Source organism: Marmota marmota, unplaced genomic scaffold (assembly GCF_001458135.2).
Source record: "Marmota marmota marmota unplaced genomic scaffold, marMar, whole genome shotgun sequence".
NCBI lineage: Eukaryota > Metazoa > Chordata > Mammalia > Rodentia > Sciuridae > Marmota > Marmota marmota.
In genome coordinates this window covers 30,115,372-30,126,646 of record NW_026000057.1, presented here as the reverse complement: position 1 = coordinate 30,126,646, position 11,275 = coordinate 30,115,372, and the positions used below count along the sequence as shown (strand labels likewise).

At 37.7% G+C, this 11,275-nt stretch overlaps 1 protein-coding gene across 1 annotated transcript in view; it reads right to left on the bottom strand.

Moving 5' to 3' along the window:
- Positions 1–2,271: 2,271 nt before the first annotated feature.
- LOC107141150 (microsomal triglyceride transfer protein) overlaps positions 2,272–11,275 on the bottom strand; it is a 46,559-nt gene continuing 37,555 nt past the window's right edge. The window contains exons 16-18 of the mRNA XM_048813859.1: positions 7,566–7,691; positions 5,081–5,251; positions 2,272–3,599 (exon numbers count right to left, since the gene is read on the bottom strand). Coding sequence (XP_048669816.1) covers positions 3,425–3,599; positions 5,081–5,251; positions 7,566–7,691 — 472 coding nt within the window. The 3' untranslated portion in view covers positions 2,272–3,424. The remainder of the gene's footprint in view (positions 3,600–5,080; positions 5,252–7,565; positions 7,692–11,275) is intronic.

The window sequence follows — 11,275 nt, the reverse complement described above, 5'->3', positions numbered from 1 at the left end:
CTTTGTATGCTGCATTTGGAAATATAAAGTAGTTTAGTCACTTGAAAAAACAATCTGACAGTACTCAAAAAGTTAAATGTGGAGTTATATTTGATGTGGCAACTCCATTCCTAAGTATATATGCAAAAGAAATGAAAGAATCTGCCCACCCCAAAAATCTGTCTATCAAAGAATTATTCTTAATAGTCAAAACTGGAAACAAACCAAAAGTCCATCACGAGTGAATGGATAAACAAACAGCACACCCATATAATCTGTTTGACCAAATCAAAAGAATAAAATACTGACACATGCTACAATGTAGAGAAACTTTGAAAGTATAATGCTAAATTCCAACTACATGAAATGTTCAGAATAAATCTACAACCACAGAAAATAGGATAGTGATTTCCTAGGACCGGGAGATGGGAAGATTGGAAACAATAGCTAAAGAGCACAGATTTCTTATTGAAATGATGGAAATATTCTAAAATTGATTATGGTGATGGCTGTACAACATTTTGAATGTGATAAAATATTAAATTATTTACTATAAGGGAGTGAATGTATATAGTGTGTAAATTCTATCTCCATAAAGCTATTACAAAAAAAATGTGCATTTGTTATTGTAAATTCAAACTTGCCTCTAGTACCATCACAGAAAGAGATACAGGAGTCATGGAGTAAGGGGAATGACTCTCAGAACTTTGTAATATAAGGCTTTGTAGCTACTGTCCCATTTGTTAATTTCATTGACCTACCATTTTCATTCTCTTACAAACAAATCTTTGTAACCAAAAGAATCCCATAAATATAGCATAGTGAGTTGAGAGAGCAGGTTCTGGGGTGAGACCGTGTACATCTGAGTCCTTGTTCTACCATTTTCTAGGTGACAAAGCGTCTTCTGTGGAGTGAGGTGTCTTCTCTGCCTCAGTTTCTCCATCTATAATTACACTGCTCTGTTCAGTGATCACTAGCCATTCTAGGATACTGAGCACTCAAAATATGTTTAGCCATCTTGAAATGTGCTATGACATCACATTTCGAAGACCAAATCCTTCTCCAAAGTAGAATATCCCATTAATAATTTTATATTAATTCCATGTTGATATGATAATACTTTTAATGCATTGAGTTAGATAAATAAAATGCATTATTAAAATTAATTTCTTCTGTTTCTGTTTACTTTTAAATGTAGCTACTAGAAATGTAAAAATATTTTACAATACATTAAATTTTAAAATACATTATATTTTCCTCATTGGTGCTGATCTACAACATGGAAATATTACTATTTTTTAAACAAGGTTGTTGTGAAGGTTAAATGATTTGAGATATATATATATATATATATATAAAAACACTTAAAGATACCTGGCAAATAAAAAACACTAAATAAGTGTGAGTTTTAACACTTATTTGAATGTGAAGACAGGACACATGACAGGAAATAACAGTTCACAGAAGAGAAGCCTGGCTATATCCATACCACTCATAGGAAGGAGCTGACTGGGCAGAGGCCTGGAGACTCATCTTCCAGGACCATGTGGTTTCCAACAGACATCTGCACAGAAGATAGAGGCTGTCTGACATTTGCAACTGTGAAGTGGTCAGAGCTGGCTTGGATGTGTCATTTTCAAATGCAGAACATAGTCCATCCCTCTTAAAATTCTACCATGTTTCTCTAAAAAGGAGTCACTGTTTATCCTAGGCTTATGGTTTCTTGTTTCTCTGGAGAATGCTAAAGTTGCCAGCATGCCCTGTCTTCATGTGTGAGCAGCGATTTGGTTAAGTCTGCTAGATAAGCAGTCTGGAGTGGCAAAGCACAAATGTTCAGGGCACCAGAGTCTTACTTTTTGGGAAGTGAGTATTTTACATTTCAAAGAGGCAGCTGTGAGTTGTTAAACAACCCATGGCTGAGGTGTGTCAGCCCACTATATCTTCAGCTCATGCCCTGGACCCACTTGCCAGGGCATGAGCTGACAATATATTTACTGATGCTTCCTCAGTGGCGGATGCAACCATCTGCTATGCTCCTGCCACCCTCAGTTTCTGACTCCTTTCTCCCTTCTTAGTAACAGAACAATAAAGGTGCTGTTTGGAGTTTTCTGAAAAGTAGGTTTATGCTTTCTTTTTGAGTTTACATGTCCTGACTGCTGTGGTTTTCAGGGGCCTGTTCTCCAAATGTCTCTGACCTCCCATCTAGTGACCTTGGCCAGCTCTGTTGTGGAGGCTTGGCTGTATGTGATCTTGGTCTCATAGTGTTGGGAGTAATAAAAGCAAGGATATCAATAAGATTTCCACATATTTATTACATCACACTTCATTTTCAATTTACAGCTCTTAGTGGGCTATCTAAACCTTCATCATATGTGTGTATGTTTAATGGGCAAATAAGCACCTGTCGTTCATGTTGGGGTTTATCACAATAAACATATAGATTTTATTAATAAATATTTTTAAATGTTTGACATGGCTCGTTTAATTCATGCAAATAAAGAAACTATTTTTATTTCATACTTTCAAAATACAAATCCATTTCTTGAAGCAATGTTCCCTCAGTTACAGTGGTTATCATGCAGATTGTTGTCAAACCGACCAAGCTTCTATCACAAAACATGCAGGCAGAGAAACCTGTATAAGGAAGTCCCTTATAAAAAACAGTGTGCCACATGTCTCATGCAGATGTGGCATAAGAGTGGTCAAATGGAGTTTCCAAAATTAGTTTTTTTTTTAAATTTCTATGTGCTAATTCCATTTGTTTTTTGTAGGAGGTAGAGATCTGAATGGATTCCAGGCAACCTCATTGCATGGCTAGCAGAAAGATAAAATGATGTGTTTTAATTATGCATATTCTCTACCTTAATGCTTAATAAAACAGAAGATGTAAATATTAATTCTAAAAGCTGGCTAATAACATTCTTTTAAAGTCTGGTCTTCAGCCTCTCCCTGCAGCCTCACCCCAAAAAAGAGAAGAAAAAAAGAAAAAGGTCTGATTTTTTTTCCCCTTAGCAGACAATATGCCTCTTAGAAAGCCAGACAGACTTAAGGTTCTCTCAAAGGCTTTCGTATCTATCGACAGCCAACTGTCAAAACAAAATTGGATTCTCCTAAGTGTCTGTGTTTTTTTGTTTGCTTGTTTTGTTTTTAAACGCTTGTTTCTTTTTAGAGCAGAACTAATTTCTCTGTGCTAGATGGGATTTGAGAGAGGTACAAGAAAAGTAGAAAGTTGTTGAAAGTGTCACGTGATGACTGAAAGTGACATTGCAGGTAGTGTACTGAATAGGCCCAAATTTAATCAATTGAAGTTTTCCATCACTTTTTACAAAAATCTTAAATACAGGTAAATATGTAAACACTGTGCTCTCAGAGAGCAAGTACTTAGGCATGTCACATTGTATCCCTTTAGAGGAGACAAATTCAAGTGAAAAATCAGCACTCAGTTTCAAAACCATCCACCTGAAGAGGATTCTTCTGGTTGCGGGGGAAACACCATCTTGCACATCTCAGAGTTCTCTTGGTGGAGCGGGAATTCACATCCTGCCAGTAGACTTTCTTTCCTTTTCCGAGAGACATAGCCTCTGCCTGTGGACAGCCTTTCGTACTTTGTCTCATATTGCCTGCATTATGACAATAGCAACAACAAAATCACACACGTTAAAGTCACCCCACACCCATCCCAGCCAGGTTTCTGAGTGTACACTTGACGCTTCTGTCCCAGAACAATTTGACAAAAGACTCAAGTACCAAAGATTACTGTGCTCCACTCCCGCGAATGGGTTGGTTTTCTTCTTCACATTTCCTTTCATGCTACTAATTATACTCCAAATGCCTGGGATATGGGAGTCCTGCCATATATTTTTCTGGAATGAAGGACTGAATGCCTTTCATTTCTTTGGAGATGTTTAATAGAACTAAGCTTCACAGGCCTTCGATGTCTTCTGCTCCTCATTCCAGAAGCCCCACCTTCGGGACACTCCCCTTTAGGGTAAATAGCAAGTCCAACCAGATTTAAGCTGAGAATGCTGACAGGAAACATTCCCAAGGCTCCAAGCCCAAGTGAAACATGGAACCAAACCAGGTAACCATGTGGCTGGGTTGGTGGCCACTGCATTTTGACCATTAGAAGGTTGACATTTTTCATGCATGGATGGATGGTTATTCTAAGCATAAGATAGTATAGGTTAGTGATAGTTTAATATTCTAACTATAAGGCACTACCATTTATTTCATGAAAATATAACCTATTCATATTTGTACTTATATTATATGGGTCATAAAATGTTAGTAACATGAGATACTCTGGCCTGGTTATCAAAGAAGATGATGTAAATTGTGACTTGCTATTTTAAGTACACAAATTATCTTATAGTCAGATAGTTTATGTCAAAGAGACTTCTATAACTATCACTAAAGAATCAGTGTTACCTAGACCCAAAGCATTCTAGCTCCATGGGACAGTACTGCTCCAAATAATGGTTAAAAGGTTCAAGGACACAGTGTTCATGAGAGACTCTAGATTGGAGGAGAAGTTGTGAAGTTGCATGAACAAGTATCTATTTGGCTTTTAAGACATTAAGCATTCTATTAACCCATTTTTAAAAATTTTCAGAATTCTAAACACTTAAGCTTGACTTCAAAGTTAAACAAGGCCAGGTTGATGTACAGGATAACTAAGAATTGTGAATTCATCTTATCCTTTAAACCATTGTAAATGGGTTGCCAGGCGTTTTGAACTTTCTGTCCAGAGGACAATTGTGAAAGATACCAGACAGCAAATGTACATCTGGTATTTTGGCTGAAACGATGTGGTAACTTTTACAGTAAATCAAATCTCTTTTTTATCTTGAAGAGTTATTTCTGGATTAGAATATGATTTAATTCAGAATCAAATAAACTAGTCATTGGAGTTGCATGGTATCCTAGGAACTGATTTCTTAGTTTTATTATTATTTTAATTCTTTATAGAAAGTTCATTTTTTTGCTTGATTTCTAATGTTTGGTGATTTTTTTTTTAATTCTGAAACTGAACACTTAAATTTGAATGCAGCTCCTGGTGAGCATAGATGTTCCTGGATCGTTCCATGAGCACTTTTCTTACCTGAATGGAGCTTCAGCCCTATCCATCTGCATGCAAACTAAGAATGGGTACTGAGAAAACTGCACTGTGGAGATGAATTCCAGGCCAGCCTCTGATTCTGCTCTGGTTTCCAGGCCAGCTTTCACAAAAGAGGAGTCCACTGTGATGTCACCAGTTATTACCACAGCCACCCTAAAGATTGAGAAAAATACATGTTCATACCACAGTTAGTAGAGCTGGACTGATAGTACAAGTTGTCTGAACTTATGACACTGACAATTGGAAGGAAATACTTAGCAATTGAGAGGTGACCTGAGTGGGATTGAGTCCTGCTGCTAATCAGGGTCTGTTTGGTGTCAGAGATGAGCCAGGGAAGTTTGCCCTTCTCCTCCCTTCTGTTGTAGACATGGGAACCAAATGTGTACCAGGTCTGACATTGTGTGCTACGGGCATCCCAGGACCAAGAGGAAAACATGCCTAGAACCCAGTCCTCTTAGGAGGTCAGAAACACCTGAACTATCATTTAAAGAAGTATAAAGTCTCCAAGAAAACAACTGGTGTTTATAACAATTTTCTCGTTAACTATGGCTCTGTTGGCTTTGAGGTAGCTCTATAATTCCATTTAATTACTTTCTCCAAAGAGTCTCTAGTGGCCTGAGTCTAGGTTGCCATGATATCTGAAAGAATATTAGTTACAAATAACCATTCCTTCAGTGGGGCATGTGCAAGGCATGCTCCAGGAGGTTAGGTTCAACCATGGTCCTCTAGAGAGAGAGAGAGACAGATTGGACTGGCTGGGGAATGTGGCTTGGACGACAATGAAGAAGATTAAAAAAAAAATCTCCATAGGATGCTTACAACCAGGATCACTAAGTAATTATAGACTTTAAATCAAACTGTGGGTAATTACTCCCATAATCAAATCAGAGGCATATGTCCATACTTTTCTTTTTCAAAGAAAAGAGATTGTCTTAATTTTTTGCTGTGCAAACTAAAATCCCTACTGCTGTGGTTGCCAGCATAAAAGTAGGTCAGTGGTTGTTTTAATCCCTGAATCCCTTACAGAACCTTCTAATGGTCTCTATTTAGCAAAGGCTTAAGAGATATTTTTTAAATGAATGAATAAATGAAAAATGGAGAACTTATTAGTTATGATATGGATGCTGGTAGTTTCTTAGGGATATTGTGTCCTCTTTAAAAATCCAGACTATTTTGTTGCTGTTGTCGATTATTCTCTGCAAAGAATTCTATCCAGTTTAATTTGGAGAAATTTCTATCTAGAAAATACTTTGAAAAGAGAAGATAATTGGTTCAGTAGGAAGCCCCAACTTATGCTGCTCTCTGACTGTCAATTCCATTTCTCATTCTTGGGTTCCTTCTAGTAACAGTATGTGTCACCCTCACTTTAAATATGCCACCTAGATTGTTCTCAGTTGCTTCATCCACTGTTTACAATGAATAAAAGTTCAATTTTATCACTAGGTGTGGTGACACATACCTGTAATCCCAGCGGTTAAGGAGCCTGAGGCAGGAGGATCATGAGCTCAAAGCCAGCCTCAGCAAAAGCAAGGCACTTAGCAACTCAGGGAGACCCTGTCTCTAATAACATATAAAAAAGGACTGGGGATTTGGAACAGTGGTCGAGTGCCCCTGAGTTCAATCCCCAGTACCAAAAAAAAAAAAGAAAAAAGGTTCAATTTTATCATTCTTATCTCATTTCTGCCCCCTTAAATACCCTAAAATATGAAAATAAATTGCATTTCCTCTTCATTTTCTTTAATTTTATGACAAACAAAAGAATAATTATTTTTTTTATCATTGGCTCAGAGACATTGTTTTACTTTCAAAGTAAAACATTTTCATTGAATCTCACAGTAGATTAGAAAATCTAAAAGACCTGAGAAAAAGATATGTTGATTAAAAAATTTTAAAAGCTTAAGGACTCCTAACATTTAAAACTTAGATTCTGAATAGAAGAGATTGCCTTTTTATTTTAATTCATTGAAAATAGCAAAAGAGGAAAGGTTTTGGGCTGGGGTTGTAGCTCAGTGGTAGAGCACTTGCCTAGCTCAGATGTGGGTGTGGTCCTCAGCACCACATAAAAATAAATAGATAGATAGCTAGATAGACAATAAAGGTTAAATTATTTAAAAGAAAAAAAAGAAGAAAGGTTTTAACATCCACCAATTGAGTTAAGCTAAAAATTTAATTGAAGTGGCAACCTTATCAGTTACTAAAATGGAATAGAAAGAGAAGAGGAGCCCCCTCTTCTATGGGGCACAATGATGCTGTCTTTAAAACTTGAATGATACTCAGTTGAGTTGTCTTAAGTACTGATCTACTCCTGAAAAGCTATGAACAGAATGACATCTCGTGGTCAATTCTAACTCTATGATTTAGTGATTGCAAACAGAGAGCATGGATTTTGAAAACTCCAAAGGTTGACCAATTCCCAAAACATAAGTCTGTCATTCTTTGTATAGAGTATTAAAAATCTTTTGCTTACCGATTTTTCACTCGGGTTTTAGATTCACGATACCACAGACTAAATTCCATTGCACCTGAAATATCAATAGCTAGACCACCCTGGACCTCTATGTTGGCCTTTAGGCCAGATTGCAACTGAAGCTCCTAGAAGAAGAAGAAGAAGAAAAAAATTATATATACACACACACACACACACACACACACACATGTGCATACACTTGTATATTAATAGTGATAACAGTAATAAGTACAGTTTCGTCAACCCCCTTTCCCAAAGCACATTCAAGCTCCTGCTGTAGATGATGCCATTGAATCTTTCTCTAGGCTTGGAAACATGTTGGTCTTCGTCTTGATCACCAGGAATAGACTGCTGATTTGCTAAATTAATGAGTCGATTAAAATACTAAAGAAGTGAAGCAGCGAAGCACCAGTTGAGAAGGGTATTTTCCTTCCATCATTGCCTCACTTTGGGAAGTCCAAATGGTTCTCAATATGTGGTCCTCTGAGAAGCAGCATCAACATCACCTGGGAACTTGTTCAAATGCAGATTCTCAAGTCCCTGACACCTACTGAATTAGGAACTCTTGACAGTAAGGCCCAGTCATCTATATTCTAATGGGCCCTTCTGTGATTCTGATATGCCTAAATTTGAGAGCCACTGAACTAGAGAAAATGAAGGCACCTCTATCAGAAATCCAGTTGTGGCTTTTCTTTCTTCATGGTGGTGAGGGATGGACAAGATGACCTACTCCGGTCCTTCAGCACTTCTCTAATTATATGCTGTGTCAAATATAGACAACTTCATCTTTCTGACAAAAGGCAGGATTAAAAAATCCCAGTGCAATATACAAGTTCCAGGAATTGCCTAGATGAAGCTTGGAAAGGAATGCAAGGCAATTTAACTAAGCCTTAATACCTTGCTTTCTGACATTTGAAATGACATTGAATTAACTGCCAAGTCCAATATGAACTCAACAGCATTTTTCAGAGGCACAGTAATCATTTACAAACAGACCATCCTGAGCAATTTCATGGTTGTCTGAAACCCATTGTTTTGTGTAGTTTGCCTGCTTTTAACCTTTAAGTCTCCGATTTTCCAAGTACATTAGGCAGGGTGATGTTGGCTGAAACTTTTTTCAGCTAGATTGGAATCAGATTGCCTATGGGAAGGGTTGAAAGTGATAATGATTCTGGGAAAAAAGCTTGGTCTCCTCAATTTTGATATTCCTCCAAAGATTGTAAGTTCCTGGCAACTTGCAGCATGACTCACTTCTTTATGTAACTGCCTTACTCGGCCCAAACAAGCCATGCATTTGCCAACTACAAATGCCATGATTTCACTTTCTGAAAAGGATCGTGTTGATCTCCCTGAATTTCAAAACGTGTGGCAGAAAAATCTCAGACAAAGAACTTGGTTAATGATCAGATGTCCTGAGAAGGTATGGTAGTAGCATGAAACTGTTTTCATTCAGAAGGGCACTCCTGGATGGAGGCATGAGATTCTCAGTGCCATCTCAGGACACATCAGGAGATATTCCTACAGATACTTAAAACTGTGTTTAGTCTAGAGTTGAAAATGTGGTTGTTGTAGAATACGGGGGATTGTATCATGTACCACAACAAATGAACACATTTATGTCCTGAGAAAACAATGGTCATGCCCAAATTTTAACCTATGAATTACAGGGCCAGGATATCTGAGATCTGCATGTGCACTGTAATTGTGGTTATGTCAAGAAAACTCAATTTGTGCCCTGCCTCAGAAGTATTCCTTTCTTTTCATCTTCTCCTCTCTTCCTAATTCGAAAACCACAATTCTGTTAGTCCTTCCAGCCCAGCGGGGGTCTGTAAAGTGGACCTTGACTTTTTCATTGACCATACATACACTAGGGGGATGTCAAGATGCACCAAGTGCTGTGGACAAGAACATTTTATGGCTATTAGACAATCCACCTTTTGTAAGAAGAGAACATTTACGTTGCAATGTGATTTTGAGGAGTACCTTGGATTTCTAAGAAATTCTTTTTTTTTTTTTCCTCATGCAAGGGGACCATGGAAGAAATCTTATGTGATGTCATAAAGGAATTTTCTTGAATCTCTTCATGAGGGAAGACCATAGATTCCTGTAGAAGAACAAACTACTCTTTCCTTTTTGAAAAGGACTAAACCACACCGTGCAGTAGTTCTCATTTTTGAGGTATAAAATAAGTGAAACTAGTAATTTTTGAGGGCTTACCTTGTGCCCAAAGCGCTACTTTGGTAACTCATTTAATACTAACACCAAGTTTCCATGGTAGGCATTATATTTGAAAGCTGAAAGGACAAATCAGGCCCAGAGGCTACACTTGGAGGCAGAATAAATCCACAGACTGCCTCTAAAGTGGAGATTTTTTCTACTATCATATGTGGCTATCACAAACTCATAACTCTCTTTTTTTTTCTCCTCATGTGCAAGAAATTCTATTCCAAAAATATACTGCCAAAAAGAACGAGCATAAACTAATGTACATGTTTGACCCAGAGTAGATATTTGTTTAATTTTTTGCCTAGAAACTAGAAGAACACATTACTAGAACTTTGATTTGTAGCTGTGTTTCACATAGACACTGACATTTTGACAATTGATCCCATTGCTTCCATTTATGAAAATGTGTTCTTAGCTAAAGAAGATCCCCTTATTAAACTGACTTTATCAGGACATCCTTTCCGAAGAGTAATCCAATTATCCAGAGAGAGAGAGAGAGAGAGAGAGGTAGTTCACAGAGTAATTCCATCTGTCCCAGTGGCTGTGACAGGCCACCTATTGCCAACATTTCCTTTAATGTCAGCACTTGACCTAGAGTGGTATGTGCCTATGAAGCGAGGATGACATTACTGGAGTGCTCTACAGAGCCAGGGGACCACAGACAGCTTATTTGTATAATAACTCAGATCTGCCAAACACTCCAGCATGACATATACAGACATTGGTTAGGTTTAATAGCTAGGGGACAATCTTGCTGGAGGCACCCAGACTTAATGAATAGGAAAAATCACATAAGATAGTCTTAATCAGGACCTGAAGGCAAGTATGGCCCACTGGATGTTTTTGTAAATAAAGTTTTATTGGAACACAGTCCTACTCATTTGTTAATATATTGCTGATGGCTATTTTCACTCTACAACAACAGAGTTGAGTAGCTGCAACAGAAACTGGGTGGGACTTAATGCCTAAAATATTTACTTTCTGCCCTGCGTTTACAGAACAAGTTTGCTGACCCAGAGATAACTTGCATTGAGTTTTATTCTCTAATCTAAATCTTTAGGCACTGTTAATGGTGGTTCTTGAACTGTTGTCCTGTCTTAAATTGTGAACTACTTCCTTGGCACTCTTAGGCTCTGGTTAGAGCTTTCTTCCATTAAAAGTGTGATAGAATTGCGAATGTAAACTTCTGATGTCCTTTGAGAACAGCTTTTCATGGGTGATTAGCTAAAGGGATATCAGAGGCACTGTTGGGCTTCCTCCTTCTCTCCCTTCATGTTAACAGAAACATGGTTTCGTTTAGAGTGTGCCTACCCGATTATAAACTATGTTCACCAGCATCCCTTCTAGCTATAGGCAGCCATGTGACATAGTTTTGGTCAACAGACACTGACATTTTGACAATTGATCCCATTGCTTCCATTTATGAAAATGTGTTCTTAGCTAAAGAAGATCCCCTTATTAAACTGACTTTATCAGGACATCCC